The sequence below is a fragment of the Trematomus bernacchii genome, unplaced genomic scaffold, assembly GCF_902827165.1.
Source record: "Trematomus bernacchii unplaced genomic scaffold, fTreBer1.1, whole genome shotgun sequence".
Classification (NCBI taxonomy): Eukaryota; Metazoa; Chordata; class Actinopteri; order Perciformes; family Nototheniidae; genus Trematomus; species Trematomus bernacchii.
In genome coordinates, this window is record NW_022987828.1 from 13,397,898 (window position 1) to 13,422,279 (window position 24,382).

Here is a 24,382-nt window from a genome sequence, read left to right on the forward strand (position 1 = left end):
TATATTCAGCCCATCTCACTGGAGCAGAGGACAGAGTTGGCTGAACCTTGTTTTCACATTATTTCAGGGCATTTGTGCTTTATAAGATAATATAGAGTGTCAAGAGCATCAAATACAGAAGGCCTGGAGCTGAGGTCAGTGTCAGGAGCACTGAAGAAAATGAAAATGATCAAATACAATAACATATACCGGACCAATTGGCATTTTCCACTGTTTATCGTTGTTGTTTCATTCACATTGACCAACCCAGCACTTACATTGTCTCAGTTATACACACACACACAATTCCCAGTCCTTTCCACACAAACAATTCTGTCTTTTCTTTTCTTACTTATGGAGACACTTGACATCACAACACTGTGAAAACACACCAAACATTCGCCTGCACACTTCAAAGACTAGTTTTGGGGGAAAAATAAGAGAAATCAGGCCCGCTTTCTTGGCTAGACAAGCTTCTCCTTTGCACACACTCACATCAAGCCTTTAATGTTCTCTGTCAGCTGTCAACAGTTGGCATCCTGTTGTGGCTGCTGGTTAAAACTGTTCTGCTCGTTGGGAAGTTCTCTCATCTAAAACCATGTTTGGCAATGTTTGTTGTACAAAATACTACCCTGCATCTGAAATGTGTTAATGGCAATCTGTCAACTGTGCAGTGTTGCCCTTCAGTAGCAGTATTGGATATGTTTTTTTTAAACATGACGACTGGCAGAGACTTGAGTGAAGCAAACCAGTAAATGTTTCCGAAATTAAGAGAGTACCACATAGTCCAGAACACATTTTGAGGGCAAAGTGTTCACAATATCAAACAAAATCACGGCTGAAAATGTACAGGCTTTATGACAGACTAAACAAAAAAGGGGGAGTGTGTGTGTGTGTGTGTGTGTGTGTGTGTGTGTGTGTGTGTGTGTGTGTGTGTGTGTGTGTGTGTGTGTGTGTGTGTGTAAGTTGCATCAAAGCGTGTCTGTGCATCTCACATGCCTATATGCAGACTAAGGTAAATGGGGAGCCTGGGGGGGGGGTACTACAGTGCCTTCCCACTGTTCACTGTGTAGAAATGAACCCTCCCCCATCCAACAACTAAACACTCTTATGTGCACGCACTCACACACACTCAGAGTCGTACCCTACCCCCTAATGAGAGCATAATAAAAGCCACATGGCCAAAGACTTTCAGCTGGCAGCCGCAGAGACTCAGAGCCAGACTCCAGCGCTGCTCTGACTGACTGACTGATGATCCCACATCCAGAGGGTAAAGGGCAAAGGAAACCCTGAGGAATTTAGTCTAATGATTTCTGCCCGAGCTGCCCTCTACTCTTGTCTACGTTGAATTCACTTTAGTATTCACTTAGTATTCCCTTCAGACATGGGTAAGGCTGTGGTAGATCTTCAGAAATCTACTGCTGTGAAATACATTATTTTGCGAGTTCACGAAAGAATCTTCCTGGCATCACAATGACTACACTGGGTTTTAATAGGAAGCAGCACTGAAAGGAATGAATACAATGCCAAAAGAATGCTGTTTGAAAGTTAGGAAGAATGCTGCTGATGATCGTTATCACCAGTAGTTTTTCCTTAGAATAACATATCAAAAATACTTGTGTTACCTCTTAGGTAAATTAACAACAAAGTTATCCTTGCATGAAAAAGAAACACAGTCTGTGTGTACATCCCTGTAGCCAGTTTTTCATATACTTACCCTTCATGCCTGCTGAAGTGTATCAAGAATAATACCCACAAATAAAAGTAATGGCAGTGGTGACAAAGGCAGCTGAGGGAGGACAGGGATTTATAGAAACCGTTGAATGCATTTGAAAGCGTTCAGATATTCGTAAACAAGCTCTGCCAGCTAAGCCTGGAAACAGTTTACCTTGAAAGGCTGATGATTATATTTGCAGAGATAAACAAAGGCTTTGAATATTCGTGAGGACACGCTTTCCCAAAAAGTAAAAAGAGCTAATCCAATGACCTTGCCATAGTTTTAGCCAAAGTTTTGCACTTGGGGCTATTGTGCTAATAATTGTGCTAATAATTGATCTAAGCATGCTGGGTGGCAGGAAGCTTTGTCGCATCAAATGTTTTATTTATTCAATACAATCCTCTTATTTCCACAGCCGCCACGCCATGATCTCATATGATGGCATGAAACTAATGATCTCATCCCTTTAGTGGCTACATTAAAGTCATTATGGAAAATCAGGTAGCACTTGGGGATACAGAAGTCAAGGTGCTCAAAAATGCTTTCATGAAATGCAAAAAATGGACACTGCATTACTGTTGCTTTAAGGCTGCTTGGACTTATCAAATAGCACATCTAGGCTCAGTGGATCAAAGCTTTGCTGCAGAATGGTTACATTTATTAACAGATCTTTCTCCGTGGGTCTTTTTTAAGCCATTGCAGGTCAATTTAACATCCTGGTTTGCTTTTTTACGTTCTTGTTAAGGGCATAGTGGCACTGGAAAGCGATGTCAACAGTGTTTTATAGTCAGGCTCAACATTGTTACTGGGTCGAAACTTCAGCCAATCAATTGGACAAATGGCAATAGTGTAATTATGCTGCTCACTCTTAGGAATGACTTTAAAACTGTTGAGCTGAGCGATGATTACATTTGCAGGACATACAGTAAATATGCCCTTGTGTCATATAGAAGTTAGTTTAATTGGTCCCTAAATGATCTGACTCAGATTAAAGTTGACTAATGCTTTTCATTTAATGTTCTGCTCCTGTAGTTTATGTTAAAAGAGAATTAGTTCCCTATAATTGCATTCCTTGAGAATGGTATGAAATAAAACATCCTGTCAGAAGATGAAGTACGGGGCTTTTATAATTAGGGCTTATTAGTGCAAAGAGCTTCGTTCAACCTCATAAACTGTAAATGTGCTGTTGCCACTGTCTGATCTTACACTTAAAGAACATCTGCCATCTCAAACATACCTCAGAGGAACACATGGAGCCATCTTTAGAATCAAACGTGTGCCTTCCTAGAAACATTACTTTGAGTGACCACATGAAGTCATTTTCCTTTATTGTTTTTTTTAAGCCTCTGAAAGTTCACACAAGTGTTTTAAGTTATTCTGGCTGATTAGTAGGTCAGAGCTTTGATGGAAATGTACGAGGTAACAAATCTCCATCCAGCCATATTAATGATAAAGTGTAATTTGTCCCAACCTAACAGGTGCAATAAAGCTAACAGGAAACTCGGGAAGGTGTCAATAAATTACAGTCCACACACTCCCAGAGTCCTGTCAAGGAACTAATCAGCCAGATTAACTGAAAACGCCAGTGTGGGTGTTCAGAGGTTTTACAGACTAGTGTTAATGGGGGCAAAATGTAGGTTTTGTCCTTGAAGACATGCATAAATCACCTTAATCAAAACAGCATTATTCAATTCCTCTGTAAAGTCCCTTCCAACTCTGCCATTAAGTCTAAGTCGCATGAAAACATCAAACTAAACTCTTAATTAAAAGATTTCTAAAGATGCGGTGATGCTAATTAAATGATAAAAATACAAATGTGGGTTTCCTCCTTGTGAACTGTACACAAGGTGATTTTAATGTTCGTTTTTTCTTCAGTTTAGAGGCCAAATAAATTCAAATCAGAACCTGCACAGCATTGGTGAAAGCATCAGTGTGTGTATAACGTTGTGGTTGTTTTGTTTGGTACATTGACACTTACCAGAGAGAGGGTTTTTGCCCAGAATCAGCACGTTTGGTAAAGGCATCATCACCAGCTGCTGGAGAGTTTCCTGTTACACAAAGAAATGGAAAAGAAAGTCAGGCAGAGGAATCACTATTTGGCATTATGTAAAGTATTGCAGAGCTAGAAGAGCTGGGGATTTCAGTGCACATCCCCATCTGAGACAGCTTTCATCCCTACTGTAAATTATAAACACTTTACAACGATCACTATGGCTTTGACAGCGTAATGCCATCTCATAAAAGGCAGTTGTACAGTGTAGGTCAGGTGTACACTCAAGAAAGATTATCAAGAGAGCTAAGGTGACTTCAAATGAGCGGTATCATTCTACTTTAGTTGAGAATGTGGTGGTTTCATGGGTATTACTGTGTGTGTGCGTGCGTGCGTGCGACTACGCAAATGACAGTGGTATTTATGCGAGGTAAATTGATGGTGTGGGTTTTGCCGCAGGGCCCCCTCCATTCACGTGTCAATCATTAAAACAAAATGAAAGCATGAGCTGCAGTTTACAGCACTCATGCAGACATATGCAGCAGTATGCACACACACACATATACAGATACTCAGTGGGTAAGGGTGGGCAGGGCTCAATTATGGTGATGTTTTGGTTCGAGTCAGATCTTCAAATGATGGGCACTGCAATAGTGCCTGACACTCTACAAGCAGTAAAAAACGTTGTTACATTCATGTCTTGTCTACATAATTATATATAAATCTTACTTGGAGGTTATGAGACATCAGCAGCCTGCCAAAATATTGTTGCAGTCATAACCTTATGAGCAGTATGAACCGAGTTGTACTGAAAAGAAAACCTGGTTTCTTCAAGCAGAAAGGACATGGAGGTCAGCCAACTTCAATATTTTATGTCTACCTGATGGCAGTGAACGGTTCGAACTCATGTGACCCGGCAGATTGACTATTCTATGCAGGTTAATGCTGATGTTCTGCCAAATAGGCTTATATAAGGAAGTGGTTATGCAGAAGCCCCACCCCACCCTCCCTCCATAACCATCTGCTCTATACATATTGCATTACCTCAGCATGTAGGTAAAATGGGGGTTAGGAAATCTGACATAATTTGCTGGTTTTGATTTGTTCGAAATGAAGCCACATCTGTGAATATTTTAAGAACACTTGAAAGCAGCAACCAGCTAAATTAACCAGAAGCTGATTTCCAAACTGTATCCCTAAAATACATTCTGCACATTTAGAATTTTCCAGAAAGTCCCATAGTAAAAGCAGAAGGGCTTCAGGGCTAGAAATAAGGTAAGTATAACAGAAGTCAGAAAGAGGAAACCGTACTTAGAATATTATGTGGAAAGCAATATATAATCTGTCCTATCTGTAGGAAGATGCTCACCTTAAATGAATTAGCCCCTTACATGATCATTACAACCATATGGTCAAGATTACCATAATGATGCATGTGCAGTTTACATAAATGCAAACAATTGATGTATTTTAAATCATAGGTTAAATGCCTCTAAACTCCTAAGCGGTTGTTTTTCTAAAAAGTCAAATTTGCATTCTTCCTTCCAAGGTTTTTCTCACAACAACATGATTCAGTTCCTCTTTTATCCCTTCTGTGTTTGTACACAATATGCTTTGTATTTAAAGAACCAACATGTGTCATTGTTTCTCCGTGTCAAGGGAAATGTATTCAGTATAGTTGCAAACACAACTTCACCTATATCCTCCTTATCAACATCTGTCGTCGTCTCAACCTTTGTTGGCCGTTTTATTTGATGCAGAGGCAGGAGAGTAGAGTCTGACATAATAGACGATAGGACCTGTATAAAGATGTCGTGCATCATACTGCATTGTAAACATGTATGGTTGGGTCAGGTTTTGCAGTTAACTTAAAGTACCTGAGCTTCATACACTTGCAGGTTTTCCCTTTAGCAAACCTATGATGGATTAAAAATCATTGAGGAGTAGACAAATGCTTTAATACACACAGAGAAGCATCTACGATCTGAGGTGAAGGTCGAAGTTGAGGTCACACTGAAGGTCAGTCACAGATAATAGGGTAAAGGCTTGGTTGCCATGGCTTCTTTCATGGTGATAAGAGCACTGACCCCATTTTGCCCTTGGGTTTGGGGCATGAGGGAGTGAGGTTATGGTGTGTTATGACGGTGTGCCATTTCCAAAGCTTTCAATAGATAATTAATGGGAGTATTAACTTTGAGATATTATATTCAGAGTGGATGACAGCCTTCATTTCCCATCATCTGTTCTACCAGTAAAGTAATATGCATGCATGGTGATGGCAAAAGCAAAAAATAGAACAATATTATATGGTGACCCTGATACTGATGATGACTAACGCTGTAATCAGGCAGTTCCAGCCATAATGTCTGAGACAGATTGACTCAACAAGCGTCAGACCCAATATTGAGTGAAGACAGACAGCCACAGTTGGTGCCTCACAGAGAGGCATTTGGTGCGCCAATGCAGCATGTTGAACTTGTGACAGGCACTATGGGCAGAATGAGCTAAATCTACATAAAAGAAAACCATTGAGCCAAAAAATCGCCGTAATATCTAGTGTTTAATACATCTTAGCAACTGATTCAAGACACAACTGAGAAACTTATTAAACAATGACCAAGAGGGTTGGTTGCATACATCTTGAAGGCTTCTACAAACTGCTTTTAGATTGGTAGAAAGTCATGAGTCATCACAGAGAAGAGACCCCAACTGGATCTTAACTTTAGAAACAGCAAATGCTTTCTCTCCTTCCACAACCACCTGTCCCACTTCTGAACACTTCTGCCCGTCAACACATGCTCACACCTGTCAATGGCAGCATGTGTTTGCTGTTTAAGCACAACATTTTAGGCTGTAAATCTTTTCCTCTTTTCCTACAAACCCAATCATTGACACCAAGTTCATGACACCATGTTGACATTGCTAGGAATTCCAAATAGCTTAACTTCAGTGTAGGTATCAGTTTAAGAGATTTCAAAGCAATGATCTGTACTGTGCAGAGTCATGAGCTTAGCGCAACACTATGCCCATTCAGTAACACATCCCTTTCCTTCACAAGGGTCCATTGAACTGATCGTTAGTCATTGCATTCCTCTGATCTGCCCTGGTGTTAGGTTGGAGCATCACTGGCTTCTGATGTTTTATCTCTCATTTTGTATCTGTATCTGATTTTATATTATAAAAAACCAGATTGTAGCACTACAGTACTAATGCAGACTAGAGTGCTTAGAGTTAATAGAGCTAATATCATTGTGTCTTTCCTGCAGGGCACCATCACCGCCTTATCTCTGAATAAAGCAGTTTGCAGTGTCTATATTTTATACCATATGGAGAGGGAAATTAAACTACAAACTGTAATGTTCTGACTGCTTTAGTAGCTGGAGGAAAAAAGAAATCTAAAGATATTAAATAGCTTGTCGATTAAACCTTGCCCAAATAATATCTGCCAATGAAGGCATGCAACTCCAGCCTGATTTGTATCCTGTTGATAACAGTCAAGTAGGGCATGTGTATAAAGGACAGTATTTTTGCAATATGTGGTTAATAACATGCTTTGAGGATTAGCTGCAGGCTAATAAACTACAGTATAGCATTAGGCCTCCTGGATTAGCTGGTGAAGGCTTAGCTCTCATAAATAAAACATGATGGACACTGAAGGAGGGGGACCAGCCACCACACACTGATCATGTCATGGCGATGTGCTATATACTGACAGGCATGCATGTGCACACACACGCTCACACTGCTTTGAAATGGAAAGCTTTACTGTAGCCGTGACAGCAGGAACGACCTTGGCTCAGTCACAATGTCACTCTCCAATATTCACAATCTAATCATATCCAATTCACACATGGGGAACGGGGAAGAGGCGGTCATTTAAATGTTCAAAAAGATACAATATTCACACAGAGAGGGAGTGAGTGATAATGGATAAGAAAAAATGCAGTGGGAAAGGGAAGACTGAGAGAAAGAGCTTTGATTCGAACACTTCTCACTCCAGGCACGCAGGGCTGAGCTGCCTCCTCCTCTCCTTCTCCCCTTCTCATCATCTTTCCTTCCCCCCCATCCCCCTATCCTGACACTATATTGCTGTATTATTGATTCCTGTAGGACTCACAGCTCCTCTACACTGGTTCATATTCCATCCCACAGAGACATTACAGCCAGACTAAGAGTTGCTTAAAGGGGAGCTTGTCAAACACAACGGGATTTGCTCATTCAATATATGTGTTGGTGGAGTATTGGTATTGGGCAGGGGCGGACTGGCCATTGGGATTACCGGGAGTTTACCCGGTGGGCCGGTACCGAAGTGGGCCGGTCGGACAATTCACTAGCATCTGCTTTATCCACCCTGTTATGTCCAGGAAGTTCATTTGGAAAAATCTTAGACATGGCGAGTTAAAACCTAAGCAAACGTTATATACAAGAAGACAAAGGATTTTGGGATTCGAAGTCTGCTCTATTGTCTTGTACTAGATTTGGGCTGAATGGACGTCTGCTGATAACAGAGATACAATTCTGCTGATCCATCAGTAGCCTGGAAGATGTTCATTCTCACACACATAAACACACACATCTGCAAATGCAATAGTTGGCAAGAGCTGTGCTAATATAAAATGGTGCTTTTAGTAGGTAGGGAGGTGTGCAAGTTAGGGTTAAAATGATGTCAGTGGAAAGGCTATAAGGGAACCTTGTCTGTTAAATTAGCCCTCACCAGCCCTCATCAGCTCACACACACACACACACTCCCTCACACACCTCTCCCTACAACTCCTTCCCATCCATCCACCCAGGCACAAGTTCCGCTACCGGCACAGCTATAACAGGGAACTAATTGTGCTGCCAGTGTGTGAAAGTGTGTGTGTGTAAAAATGCTGCCTGAACCCCTGAAAGCCTGAATCACACCCATTCTACAGACATGGTGTGTTACCATAGAAACGAGGAGATGGGTTTATTCGCCCCATGCTAGTGAGCCTGACACGCACACACACACGGCACTGCAGACTTCTCTCCCGCTGAAAAGCTGCAGAGATTATGAACTTGAAAAGGTTATTACCACCAACAATAGGAAGGAGCACGCTTCCTCTTTCACTCACATCACACACAGACACACACACACACATCCATACACAAAGAAACCACTTAACACTAGATCTCACTACATCCCCTCGAACTGAATCAATGCAGGAGCTTTTCCTGGTATTCAGCACTGTAACAAACCCACATGACCACAAAAGGGGTTTGCGTACTGCAGCTCAACATCCCTCTCCAATGGCTTCCTGGATGTTTTTGTGTTTTAATACTATTTTTCTTTTAGATGTAAAACCTTTTTATAATTCAAAATGTGGGTAGAAGGAATTATTTGATACTTCTCTTCCCTTTAGACTCAAACCAATATGATCTTCAGAGGGATGACAAAGCAAAAAGGAAGTCAAATGTTTAATCAACGAGGATAAAATAAAAACGACTAAATGACAATGAGGCTAAATCTCCATGACTGAGAAAATAATTATCGTTTAATAACCTAGTCGAATATGGATAAAACAAAAGTGTTCATTCATTTATGTTTACTTTGACAATACATTCAATCAAAATGTAAAATGTAAATGTCTATGAAACCCAGCAGAATGACAAAAGTAGAGTAAAAAATTATGAATTATGGGGGATTCAGAATGACCATAAAATTATATTAATCATCACAAGAATCCTACTTCAGTATAAGGCTAACGTGCTAACTCATCATTAGTTAGATTTAACCCAGCAATAAAATGCAACAGTTGCTCTTGGCTCAACAGTAGCTTCCCCTGAAAAGAGCAGCAGTTTGGGGTCCACAGTCTGCCAGATGGACGCATCATCTCTTACATGAGGAGGAGGAGAAACGAGCCATTAGATCCCTGTTTCTTTTGTTCTCCGCTCTTATCTATCAGCTAAAGTGCTTTTTACAACATGCCCCTGAGGCTGTGCGAGCGGACGGGTTGATCCTGCTGCTCCTCTCAAAAGGTGGAGGCAGGTGGGCTGGGGAAGCCTGACCCCAAAACCCCCGCCAACCACCCCATAACCCCAGGGCTCTGCTTCACACTGCAAAAGTTCACACAACCACACACATGTCATTCAGTTCAATTAAAGTCAGTGCCATTATGACTCTCCTTGACGCCTCTTCAAATTAAGTTTGATTGTTTTACTGATTGTTCTTTCAATTCTAATCTACAGTTTTTAACTAAGTTTAATTAACTTAATGACTTTGTTGCACTTAACAATTGTGTATTGGTTTTAGCTAATGACGATTTTCAGCAAATGTGTTTTCTTGCTACAACCTGGATGTAACAATAAAACAGTGTTTCTTATAAGAATATACAGTATAAACACGCTTAAGAAATAATTTTAAAAGCTGGATTTGATTCATGTTTGCCCACAGAGCAGTGACACCTGCAGACATAACTCGCATGCTCTAGTGAGGTGATGGAAAAGAAGAACCCTGCTTCTGGCTTCCCCTTAATACAGCAGCTGAGTTGGCGCCTAAAAATAGCTCCCTTTCAGCATATGGGAACCAACTCTACATCATAACTGCCGCAAATTCCCCTCCACTTTATCTCACAGGCACACGAACAAACACACAAAGTAAGCGCATGCAGAAATGTTTGTACACTGTGTTATTTCGGTAAGCCAATGCTCAGTTCCTACTTGAGGCTGTGATTATATGATGCGACTGCTGAGTGGTTCTGGGTGTAAACTGGAACACCATCAACATGAAGCCCTCTTGAGATCAAAAAACAGTGGGGATGACTGTGCGCAAATATGTCTCAGAATAAGTAATGTTTTTGTTTACAGTAAAGCGGCTAACCTGTGGCATTAATGACACTTTTACTATAATACTTCCCTTGTTGTTTAGAATAAGGAAAAAGTACAAGGTATGACTGTGCAGAAAATTATTAAAGTAGAAACATTTTTGATTTTAATAAATCAATTTTAGCCTCTTAATCAGGCTTAACTAATCTAAGTTTATTGTTTGGAATCTCCTTAACTTCATGAGTAATCGATATGAACCACAGCACTGCATTATGAATATTCCTATCCTCATGAAAATGTGTGGATGTTACAATTTGTGTTAACTGATCCTGCATTGCTACCATTCACACTATTAACAGCTTCTCATAAACTAAAACAAATGTGGTTTATGGGACAAAACAAGAGATTAAGTTAAACTCATTTTATAGTTTGAGCCAACTAACTTAGTTATATTACCTTACTCTATTTCATTACGTTGTTTAACTGCCTGCTACTTATGTGATTGTCTAAAAACCTAGCTAGTACGCTAGTTGCTACACCATCATCAACAGGATATTTAGACTAGCTAGCATGCAAGTCTGCATGACAACACATTCAGCCTGCAGCTACGAGCACATGCCCTAATAAACTGATTTGCCCTTTTCTGATGCTAAAATAAGGAGCAAGACAATGAGTCAAGTCAAGAATAGGGAAATCCAGACTTAAATAACGAACATAAACAAAACATATGTTTGTATTTTTTGACTGAGATCTAGTTGAAGGATATAAAAATAACAGCTGCCTTCAGGCTTAAGCTGCAATAACAACCATGGAACAATCTTGTATCCAATATTTATGAAGACAAAACCAAAAACAACCATTTATAGCTACAGTATGTTGCAGCTGACCCTTGGCCATGTATGAATGCAAGTGAGAGAGAGGCTAAGAGTGTGTACTGCATCTGTGTTTGTGTTTCAGCTTCACTCTGGCCCAGTAACAGAGCACCTTTGTGAGGCTTGAGGTCAAGAAGGAAAAAGCCAAACGTTTTAAACCCCAAGCCAGGCACCAGTTGGATACGCTGAAAACTGGGAAGAACATTTAACAAAAATATTCTCAGGATGGTCTAAACATAATCCTCAGAATACTCTAGAGTGCACGATAACCTATCCTACAGTACCTATTCCCAGAGTGTTGCCAAATAACCTTGCAAAGCTTTGGGGCCAGGCCCGCTCAGCATGAATGGTGCCCTCTGTCACCCTTTAAACAGTCAAAACAGAGCTCCCTGCCTTTAGACACACCCCAAGCCAAAGCAGTGGCAAACAGAGAACAGAAATGCTCTTATTTCCAAAATGGACTTCTAAAGCTGTTACTTAAAAGTGTGGGAGCAGCAGAGAAAATGTTGCTTTTAACGACACAACAGCATAATCATTGGAAAACCTCTACTGGAGCATATTTTCCAATAAAACTGCAAATCAACTAAAAGTAGCACCATCTCATCAATTTGATTCCGTAGTATTTACATTGAATTTCACCAGATGCTCTCTAAGCCCAAATGTCATAAACCAGGATAAAGAGATTCACTTAGCAAGCTTTAAGAAAAGCCAGGAAAAGCAGAAAGAATTGTGTTCAGCTGCTGAATATCCATGTTACATCCTGCTAGAGAAGGCCAAACCAAGGCCACTAAATTAAAAGGAGGCCCAGTATATATTTGGACTGACCACCAGAGAAATGAAACCCTCAGTGTACTCTCCTGTGCCGAAATGACCAAGAGAACAGAACATTTAAAGGCGGACTCAAGAAAAAGAAAAGGATAATTGCTAACATGAACATTTCCCCTCACTCTTGGTTAGAAACTATGTTACTACAGGTCATCATGTCTGTTTCTATGCAGCATTAAAAAATGCACGCTCATACAGACAAGCACATACAGACAAGCACATACATGCTTACAGCAGTTCAGCCTTGATCTGTTCAGCAGATTCTGAAATATAAGTCTGAAGCCTGTCTAGAGATTGACCTCCTCCTACACAATCTACTGCACCAGAACAATAACAGAGACTTTGAGCGCAGACACACACACACACAATAACATGAACGCTGAGATCCACTCAAGATCAGCCCTAGAGAGCTATGAAATGAAAACCATTATTATTGAAGATCTTGTGTTGCGCCAATTCACATTTCACAATCTCAGCACGGAGTCAATCTCAATGGGTTTCCCATGTGGAAACACCAACTACTAGGGTTACATCTTGTACAGAAGTCAAGGGGAAGAGAGACTGAGTGGAAAAATGGTTAAGATGAGGGATGGGGGAGGAAAGGGACTAAAGAAGGTCCAAGGAAACGTCCTCAACGGTCTGCCTCTAGGAGGTTCAAGAAGGTTAATGAATTACTAATCTTTTGACACCAGAGGAACCTTTGGGAGGAGGGCAACCTTTTTATTGAATGTGAGCCCTTGCTGACTTGCCAGACACTCTTAATGAAATATATAGCTTTTATAGAAGAGTCAACACACCAGTATGGATTCTTCATTTGTAGACATTGGAGTGAATTCAACTTGAGATACCGGATTAAATGTTCTTTTTTCTTTTTATGCTTCAATGAAGTAACAAAATGACCATTTGCTCGGTTGATATACAGTCATAGCCTTACCTAGAGAGTGGTTACTAACCTGGGTGTAATTTAATTGAAGAGTCCCAAGTGAGATCAATTTATTGAATCACAGGAAGCAACCAACCATACAAGGCTTCCACTTACTCTAAGTCCTCCTTCAAAGTGCTGAGTAGTACAGTAAATTGAAAACCTGCAAAGTCCATTAGTCTAAGACCTGAATGGTTCCGTCTTCATCCATATGGCTGTGGAAATCTGATACCATTAAGCCACAAAACAACCACAGGAAAGGGAGACCACAGCAAAACCATATATCAAAGCCACTTCTCCTCCACATTACCTAAATAGGAATTGGCTCCTTTTGACTAGAGCAGCAACTGTGTGTGCAGGTACCATGTGGTCCATAAATAAGTGTTTAGACACATTTTTAGTGCTGTTAAGTGTGTTTTCATAAAGTTAAGCACAGAGCGCTGCTAAACGTCACTTTAATGTTAAAGTCGTTGTACACACAAAGCCTAAAATGTGCCAGCGTCAAAATAGTTCCAATTTATGACAAAACAAGACCACACTAATGAATGAAGGTCTGCTAGATAGCCTTCCTTTTGGTCTCTAGCGCATACGAACCCAACACAAATAAGATGACAGTTGATATGTCCTGGTCACGAACACTTGATCTTTACTTGAATCTTAAAGCCTTCCTCTGATCATTACTAATCTTAGATAGTGGCTTCGCTTTGATTTGATTAGAAGCAGCATTGATTGTAGTAACAACTCTAAATCTTATCACTGATAGTCTACTACTTGTAAATCAAAGATAGTGGGAGATTAAAGGGAAATTCTTAAAGAACCCAGATGATTCGAAGGGCAAACAATCAAGACGGTCTCATGACGTTTTATGTCATTCAACCTCAAACTATTTGGCATGGCCGCCTTCACAACAGGCAAGTCATTTTTTCCTAAGAACCATATTAAGATACAGTCTGTCTTTTGTCTTTTGACAGACACACAGCAAGCACAGCACTGATCTATGGGGGGTTTAACCTGTAGCTGATCTCTGGTCTGAGCCCGCAAACACCGGTGGCGAAACAACTTTGTGACCAGAAGGTCGACAGAGCGATGCTGCGACACACAGATGAACAAAAACACCATAGACGAACAAGAGATTCATTGTTTGCTGACAAAATCCCCCGAAACTTAAAACAACTAAAATACACAGTATGGGTTAAATGTCCGCAAAACAAATAAATACTGCCCTTAACTTGTGTTTTAAAAAACTACACCTGTTTACTCACATTCTGTTGACATTATGACATTTTTTCAGAGCTATTGAGACTTTAACTTCACGACAAAACAATGGCTAAGAATGCATAGAATTTCATATTTTGAGTTAACAACAAAGTGCATAAACCTGCAGGATCCAGACGGTCCCGTCACAAAGATGGTCCCAGTTAATGTCCTTAACCTTTCCCCATCATCTCGTCATCCTTGACTCTGCTGTTCACTGCTTGACCCCTAAAGCCAATGGCTCAAATCACTGAGTCTAAGAACGATAATTCTGCTAGCCATTTGAGGCGGCCTAGAGGGGCTTTTGAAGGCTTTGAAGGATAAACTCTATACAAAAGGCTGATTGTTTAAATAAGCTGATGAGTGATTAACACGGTGTCTAGGACCAAGGCAAACCAGATCTAATAGAACCATTAACCAACAAATGGCACTCTTCACTTGACTTCTGGGGCAAAATGTAAAATATATAGATACAGCAGATTTATTAACATTCATAAAAACGCTAGGCTTCTTCAAGCAATATCATATGACATGAAAATGTGTTCATCAGTTTCCAAGTAGGCAGGGCCGGCCCTGACCAATTTGCTGCCCTAGGCAAGATTTTAGCTGGCGCCCCCCCTATTTTAAATTAACACAAATACAAAATGAAAACCTATAATTGCACACAAAAACCATTATTTCAAAAAAAGAATAATTTAACATAAACCTCTGGTTTTTACTGTAAATTACATTAATTACAGCAGAGAGAGCTGTCCTAATCAAGTGAAGAGAGGGCTGTAATCTACTTCCACATAAAAAAAAATTACACTTGACCCGCCCCTCGCTCCTCCCCCCGCAGCCCCGGCTCTGGGGGCAGCGGGGCTGGGGCAGTTCAACTTACCTGATTTGGGGGGGGGGGGGGGGTTTGCGCCACAGTTTATGGGTGCTGTATGCAATATAGGCATAGTTCTGTTAAGATAAGATAATAGGATGTACTTTGTTGATCCAAAATCGGGAAATTGTTTTGTTGTGAAATGTAAATAAAAAAGTTCGGCGCCCCCCATAGGTTGATGCGCCCTTAGCATTCGCCTATACTGCCTGTGCCAAGAGCCGGCCCTGCAAGTAGGCCTTTAAAATTCACAATTTCTCTATTTACTAATGAGTACTGTCAAACTCTGTTATTATGTGTCATCAGACAGCCACAGCCCCTGAGAATATGGGTCAAAAAGTGAAATCTGTGTGTGGGAAATCTTTGTGTCAGTAAGTGCGGCTGCTTTGCTGTGATAACATTCCTAAACGCACTGCACTGTCGCAACAGCAAGCTGGGTCACGCTCGATTCCTGCTTATCATTAACACAGTTGAGACACTGTTGCAGCAGCGTAATGAATCATTGTCTCTCTGGATTGTTTAAATTTGCTAAGTTTACAGTTTTCATAACTGGATTAACCGTTGCACACAGTGAAGAACTGACACTGTGCATTCAAGCAATACTGTCTGACAGCAGATTTAAACTAGAAAAAGGCAAGAAGTAAACATTTCAAGTAAAGCCTAAGAGCTTTACTTGTCAATGGTAATTTGACATTTGGTTGCAATGCCATATTTGTTTTGACCACCAGCAGAAACTACCACATATTGTTAATCTTTCACCTTACATTTCAAAAGACCCAACATCGATAATACAATGCTACAATAATTCACTCGTCTTGGAGATGACATTAATTTGCACAATGTAAAGACCCTTACCCGGCTTTGTTTTAGCCGGTTTATCAGAATTTCAGGTCATGTTTAGACATAGCATATTACATCTAGATTTATTCCTATGATGGATCGTGCATTTGGATTAAACCAACTATTGGCATCTAGCCTTGGATATGGGCTTAATACTCTTGTCAACATTGTTTGACACAAGCAAATCAACCATGCGCTATATCTGCACACTGGAAATATGGTACAGTGATGCTCTAGAGTACAAGAGGACTACAGCACAATATTTTCCTCACTAGCAGCATAACTCCCACCTGCACTTACAGCTCTCCATAAGTCACTAAATATGCATTAAAGTGCAGCATGGGAGGACTGTGGGACTCACTTTCCCATCATCAAAGAGCCCATTTTTGATCTTCCCTCCATGTTTAGTCTCCCACACACCCACACCCACCTCTTACATTTCCTCTTTGGGTCTCAATCATTTCCTTTTGGTAAAGATAAATTGTGGTGAGAGCATGTTTCAGGGCCAGATAAGCCGATACCATGCAATGCAGTAAAAACACACAGAACATGAGATAAGACTTCACTACATGTGAGTTCTATCCCCTTCACATCTCTCTGCTATAGGCTTCTACATCTGTCTTGTAGGCATTAAGGTTATGCTGTGAGATTGTTTTTCGTAGTTTTGGTCTATTTCTGGGACATCCTCGGACTGACTAAGGCTATATCAGGTTGTAAATTGAAGGGGGAATTTGCTGCACAAGATACTTTTTGAATAAGAGAAAAGTGTTGTCATGTGTGTCACATTCCTGCTGTCTCTGTATATTTAATAGGCCCTCTCAGGCATCTGGATGGGTGTCATAATACCACATCACACACAGACACACACATCGGCAAATATATCTCTGTTTATACTGCAAAGTACTGTATTTATGTGGCACATGCATTCAGTTCTGTGTGCAAGTCGAAGCTTTTTCCACTGTAACCTGAGGGGTAAAGCCACCATTCATCATGATTTTAACCAGCAACTGTGCAAAGAACAGCTTTCAACCTTCACTTTTGATCAAGCACAAAGAAGAACATGTGATATCTGACTTTGCAGATTGTTCAGCAGAAGGAAATCTTACCTGATAGTAGTCTTTAATCTGCCTGATGAGAATAGAAAGGTTCTGGATGCGCAGTGTCGGGTCATTGTTCACCTTCTTGTTGGTCCTCTGCACCGTGGCCGTGGGATTTCTGTGGGAAAATAGCATTTGCTTGTTAGATCTGTTTGTAGTAAAGATACATGTCAGCTGTGGATTTAGACGGACATATTTTAAAAGTAATGTCGGTCACAGGCTTGTGTGAAACCACTTTGTTTCAGTTTGACACCATGTTGCTTTATGTGATAGAACGATCGTGTGTTTGGCTAAAATCATTAGCAGCACAGCAACAATGGACCCTTGTCTAAGTAAGGTCAGTGCCATAACCGTGTTAAAGGAAGCAGACACACTCAATGCAGAGCAAAATAGAAAACGCCGCCCCTTAACTCTAGTGGCACCAATGTTTCTCAAGCGTTTAAATCTAATTCTTCGGTGAGTTGAATCCAATTGAAACATCTTTAACACATTAGCATTTTAATGCTACAAATAGAGACGAAATTCTTCAAGAAATCCTCTGTAGACTACTTCAAACTACTGAGCATGCATTTCAGTTATTCTCTGACCTTTAACAATGTTCCCCATTTCATATTTCTAAATGAAAGAGAAGAAGTATCTTATTTGAATTTGCAGAATATAGAGCCTGTGATTTTATCTGACTGTTTGTTGCCCAAGGGACATTCAAAGGAGCATGCGCGACAGCTGATGATATCACGGGTGTCAACATGTTTTAGGGAGCCTTGTAGACATTCCACAAATTCACACAGTACCATCTCCCCAGTCGCTGCCATCTACAACAATCCAAACTACCTTTTGCATATCTATGGAAATGACTCAAACCTCATTCCACCTCAAACCTCTTTTAAAACACAGGAACACACAAGATAATTGGTTTAGGTAACTGATCCAAGAGATACATTTTCAGGCAATTTGTGTGTCTGTCATTCTGCCTCTTTAATGAGTTATGTGCTAAGTGCGTTAGCACTCTTTCGCTTAGTGCTAATTCAGAGGCTCGGCGTTAGACTTGTGTTTTGTTTCGGTAAAAATAGTTAATATCGTCAGGTAGCTGAGTTTCTTCCCGTTAAGTGGGTATGACACATTCATAGTTTGTTAAATGTTAAGAAGCCCTCAGACGCTGTTTCTTGCAAGATGTTGCCGGCGGGGGCACCGGGCTTAACAGGTTAAAAAGACTTATCCTAAGTGAGACCTGGGGCGTTAATGTGATATCTTCTGACCCTCCTGAGGGGCATTCCTACTTCCCTGAAGAGAGGGTGGTGACAAAGCAGCAACCCTAGAGCTGATAATGTTTCACCAAGTAATAAGGAGACACTTTAAATAGTGGACACTTGCGGTCATACTCTGCATGCTTCAAATATCTGTGGCTCTGGGATCCTATCAAATTTGTAGTTCAGCATAATTGACAATTATACATTGTCAGATATCAAGTTAAATAACGTGTTTCTATTTGAATAAATATATATTTTTGTAGCTGCATTTGACTGTTTAGACATTATATATTTTAGATTGTTAGGCACATGGATGTGGAACTCATTTGCACAGTCAATGTCAACATTTGTTTACCTTAAAACAAGCTCATGAGGGATAAGTAGCAAAATCCCATCCACCCTCCCTAAAAACCCTGTAATAACTAATTCACATTACATTTCCTGTGTGACTGTCTGGAAAAACAACATAACTCATGTTCTTGACATTTGTCGAGCTTCACACCAACATTATAAAATAGCAGCTTTTCTTTTCTCCCGATATGCTCTTCAGACTTCAAAGCATGTACATCCTATGACCTATATATGAGGGTCAACATGCTCCAAGTAGGGGGGAGGAGAGTCGTGAATGTATGCATGCATGCAGTGTGTAGCACATGTGTAGTCATGCATATGTGTGCATGTCTGCATCTGCACTCTTGCACTCCAGAATAGCTCGTCTGCTCGGGCTAGCAGCTCCATAAAGCTTAATCGTGAAATACCATGAAGACAGTATATAAATCAGGATTTTCTTTTATTATGCGTCTTGTTCTGTTCTGAGTGAGGAGGTCAAAGGTGAAGGGTTCTTTATCTTCCTCAAAGACATTTGGCTGGGTGGATGCTTGCAGTCACAGGGGACTTCTGGTTGAATGACTCTTCCTAATCACTTCAACATGCTACTGCTCCGTTTCTAGAAATAAGCAAGCATCTGCTGAATCAGTGTTTTATCTTTTCATGTTCTCACTTAACCAAACATGTATGTATTTGGTGCTTAAGTATCTTAACTCCTAAATAAAACTCTGATATAATATAATAATAATAATGATATCATGCACCCAAACAGGGGCCTGTCTCTTAAATCAAACGGCTGCAGTGTGGATGTGTTAATTAGTCTTTTGATCAGCCTCCACCCTGATAAACACACCCACACACACACACACAATCATGCTAATCAGGAGGACACAGGGTTCTTTTTAATACTGGTCTAAATGAACAGTCATGTGACCCGCCATCTCCCCCCTCGACACACACTCAGCCCCTTTCGTGGTCCATAGTAGGGGGTTTATTTAACCCGTTAATTAAAAAGCACAGAGGAGGCTGTAATCCTGTCAGGGCGAGGAGGGTGGTGTCATAAATGCGGTGTGTGTGTGTGTGTGTGAGAAAGACAGAACATCTAAAAGGAAAGGGATGCTCATTCACACATTCCTTCACCATAAGACTAAGCCAAGAACATGGCCACCACAATAACATGAGCGTGTCGGTTCCACTACACACACACCACCGCTCATTTCTCCGACTCTGATGCCACACATGCAAGCACGCGACAGTCCGACCCCTCCTGTGGATCAGCAGGCGAATAAATACAGGGATTTAGAGCGCTATCAGGGGTCAAAATCCCCCTTATTGCCTCCCTCCCTGTTCCTGCTGATACAGTAAACTTAAGACTTTAAATAGACAAATGGATTAGCCATAGACTGAACAGCCAGCAAGCCAGACAGAAAGTGAGCAAGTGAGCCAGACGGCCAGTCAATAAGCAGTCCGTCGCTGCTGTCGATCGCCATGAGAGCCTAGGGCCACCGGGCTTTCTCCTCTCATCTCCTGGCTTTGATTGGCTGGGTAGGTTAGAGAGTGTTGTTAACCTATATATGACAGGCTACATTACAGTCAGCATGGGCAGCCAGGCACACACACACACACACACACACTCACGCACACACACACAAAGAACAAAAATGCAGGCAACATTTGGCCACGTGTTGGGGATAGAGCTTATGAGCTGTACTGTCCAAACACAGCGGGGGAGTGTGTGTTTTTGACTGTGTGTGAGGTGAGGTGACACACACACACACAAACAGGAAGCTAAAGACCTACAGTAAGAGGAATCTGGGGGGGATGAGCTTATTAGCAGCAGTGATAAAGGTCAACAGTTCAGTTTAGGATAATTACGTCGGTCTGTTCTGTTACATCCACACACAACAATAAAAAACTGTCTAAGCAAAGATACATTTAACAAAGATTGTTTTGTTTGTCAAGTTTCCACATTAGCTGACAAGCCAAAAGAACAAATTACTGGGACGTGATTGATCATATTGAAAGAATTCACAGGATTGTGGGTTCAAATTGTCAGAATCGCTCAACTATGCATGCACATGCATAGTTGCGCATGCACAAAATCCACGTGGCAGGAGTAATTCAAGAGAGTAATGGCTCAGTAAATCAAATTAAGAGTAAATCAGAGTACAACCTTATTCTAAGCAAGATCATTTTGTTTGAATGTTTACAGACCAGTTTCAATAATTGGAATTCAGCCTTAACCTTGTTACAAACAAACCTTGTTATACTGGAGTCCTTGCTAACACACGCCTTTCCAAATGCAAGCTACAGTAGGCACACACAGGCCGGCTAACCAGGAATTTTGTTAACTGAATGAATCTCAAATTAGTGGGGGGAAAAAAGGACCTTCATAAAGCATATGTTACGATGGCACCATTGATTTACTTCAGAATTAGGGCAATAATGCATAATATATAAGGATACCACATACAAAATATTATTTTTGTAATACACAGGGTACACAGGGTTCTCCTAGTTTACAAAACATCACTCATTAGTCGTTAGCATGGCAGATATTTTCTTTGTATTTTGCTAATGTACAAGATTTCTACATCCTGTTCTCTGCATCCTCCACCCTTTTCCCATGAGAGCCAAAGCATACAAACAGCCCAGGCAGTGAGGATCTGACCATTGGTATGTGGTTCCCTTCACCCTATTTCCTTGTCTTGGCTTTTCTTGACTTGTTTCTCTCCTGTCTTTGTTTTCTGTTTCCACAGGGCCTCTTCCCATTCCTCTCATCTAGCATTGTATATCCATAGGGACTGCTGCTAAACCCATTCCTGTCAAACTGGATGTGATCTGATGCATTACTTTGCACTGGACTACAAGCTCTGAGTCCATAAATCATTGATGCGATTCAATGTCTTAAATAACAGCCAAATTGCGTGTTTCATAATGGCTTACAGAGTACACCAAACAATTCCTTTAGTACAACAACAGAGTCATGTTAAACTGAATAACTTCCTCTTTTTATAACAGAAATGTTGTACTTGGTCACGGATTAATTTTACAGTGCTGTTAATTCTCAATGTTAAGCTTCTGTTAATGAAACTCAAAACTTCCTGCAGATGCTTTACTGCAAAAGTCTTGGAGGGAACAGAAGGGATTATGCCCCCTGAGCCACTAAAGGACCTGAAACATGAAGCAGATGGAGGAAGTATCGAGTTTGCATTAACAGCAAACAGCAGCTAATTGAATTAAATATAAAGCAGGGAAATGGGGAATACTAAATATACACCTGTCTCTAACAAGATCACAATTTCAATATCTATTGCTCGACACATGCTGGAAAATGGTGCAGCGCAGAAATCCCAACTAATCCTGGGGATGTTCCTTTAAATGTCGATCGCTAAGTCAGTTAGTTTCTATGCCCTAGCAAATCAGACTCAAAGAGGAAAGCTAACAGAATCTAAAATCCTTAAATGGTCTTTAACGTGTCCTTAGTAGTGGGATTTTGAGTGCCTCACATTAACACAGCCTTGTTAAATGTTTTGTCTTCTCAAGGTCACAGCTGCTGTTTCCTGTCTGACTTGATATACATCCTCATGCGCCTGTGAGGCTGGCATGACACAGAGATGATTATGAGGGATGCCAGATTAATGTGTGTTTCTACACTTTGATGAGGAGGGCTGCAGACCCCACAGTCCAGGTAGCAGCAGTAGGAGAAGCGAACAGACTGACAGCCCAGCAGCAGCTCTGCCTCCCTCTTTCCTCTAGTCCAGCAGGAATCCCAACTATGTCTGCTGTAACTCGCCCTAGAGACAGCAACAAAGGCTCCAACATGCGGCTCAAAGAAAACACAGGAGGGAGAGCGAGTAGGAGAGCTGAGGTATGGACAGAAAGGGAGACACAAAGATGAGAAGGAAAAAAGACTTGGCAGCGTTGAGTCTTTGAAGGGCAAAAAAAACAGTAAAAGAAAACGCCCATGATTTTTCTAGAATCAGAGGGAATGTCTTTAAATGTCTTATTTTTGTCCAAACAATAGTCCAAAATCAAAAGATATGTTGTGTCCATGACAAAGAAAAGGGGAACATTGTTTCATTTGAAAAGCAAGAACCATAATAAAAGACTGAAAGGATTAATTGTTTTACCTAACAATATAGCAGCACATTCATTTTCGTTGCAGCTCGAGTCCAATCTTTCATAAATGTAATTAACTAGGATAAATCATGTCTTATGTTTGATTACAGATTGGTTAAAAAGGCTACATAACAATATTTTAATGAAAGATACTGAATGCCTAAAGGTCTTAAATGTTTTCCCCTCACTTGATGCAAGACTAAATTCATTAAAAAAGGAAGAGAGCTGACTCTTACGTTTCTTTAAAATGTGGCCTTTTATAAATGTGCCTGTTATAATAAAAAAGCGTTGCCAGATGGTACGTTAACTCTACTAAATTAAGAAAGCCATAAAAAGAAAGCCACGAGCCAGTGTACAGTAGCCTCCATGTGTTGGTATAACAATTACCATGATGCATCTGATAGTCTACGACAAAAGACCAACTGGGTCCTGGGCTTAAACCAACACACGTCATTCAGTGTCGTCCCCGAAAAGCAAAACTCTTCTAAAAAGCTCATTGGTCGATTTCAGCGAGTGTTTGTGTATTCTGCATGATGTGTCGAAAAGTCAATTCTGTCATGAAAGGAAGTGATGACAGACAAAGTCCTGTGTATGTGAGCCTTCTCGGTGGATTAACTGTAAACAGGCCTTGAGAGACAAATAAATAAACTTTCAAATCCTCATTCAGTATTAAAAGATCCATATTCACTGACTCATAGGTTTACTTCATGATAGAAAACCACTGGCAAGCACCCCGTCTGCGTGTTATTAGCAGAAAACATATGCAAATGAAAATACTGCAAGGGAAAGTTACCTTGACATTCTTAATACTCTCTCATATGTTCAGCCATTCATACAGATCAACAGACATGCACAGATCTGTCTTAGTACTCAAGCTAACAGAAACATTAACCTGTACAACATGCCTGACAGCATTCTTTTCATAATGCACTGTTTAACTCTTTGAACTCTCAATGTCTTTGCTCAAACTAGCTCATTTTCAGGGTCACACAACTTTACAGCGCAACAAAGTGCAAGTTATGATCCCCAAAAAAGAAAATGACTGGCTATGAAGGTTATGTAAAAATCAAGGACACTTTAAAATCGCCTTTTCTCTGGTAAAAGTGTATCTAACTCTGTCCAAACAGCCCGTGGAGGACAGACTGACTGGTTCACCAAACAGGCCAAAGAGCCAGCATGAGTCTACAGGGTTGGCAGGGAATCAGATAATTGAATCGGACAGTTGTCACTCTGACAAAACTTGAATTGGCTCCCTTCTTGCTGGGCGGGAAAACTAATTGGTTTGACAGCACTGAGGAGGCAATCTAATTGGCTAGGTAATGTCAGTCAAAATAGGGCAGGTTGGGAGGGGGGGGGGGGTGCCATCTGGGTGTCGGCAAACGGTTAGATAATCCTGCGGTCTCTCTTCTTCTTCTCTCTCTGTGCTCTCCCATGCTGTTCGGATGACAACTGCTGCCAGCCTGTCTGCCATGTCGGCACTAAAGCCATACAGAAACACTCACACAGCAACACTTTGGCTTATAGTGCCACAGCTGA

General features: G+C 40.8%; 1 protein-coding gene across 4 annotated transcripts in view; it reads right to left on the bottom strand.

Moving 5' to 3' along the window:
• ccdc88ab (coiled-coil domain containing 88Ab) overlaps positions 1 to 24,382 on the bottom strand; it is a 70,011-nt gene that overhangs the window by 42,504 nt on the left and 3,125 nt on the right. For all 4 annotated transcript variants that reach the window (XM_034152261.1, XM_034152259.1, XM_034152260.1 and 1 more), the window contains exons 3-4: positions 17,160 to 17,268; positions 3,675 to 3,744 (exon numbers count right to left, since the gene is read on the bottom strand). In XM_034152261.1, the coding sequence (XP_034008152.1) occupies positions 3,675 to 3,744; positions 17,160 to 17,268 (179 nt within the window). The remainder of the gene's footprint in view (positions 1 to 3,674; positions 3,745 to 17,159; positions 17,269 to 24,382) is intronic.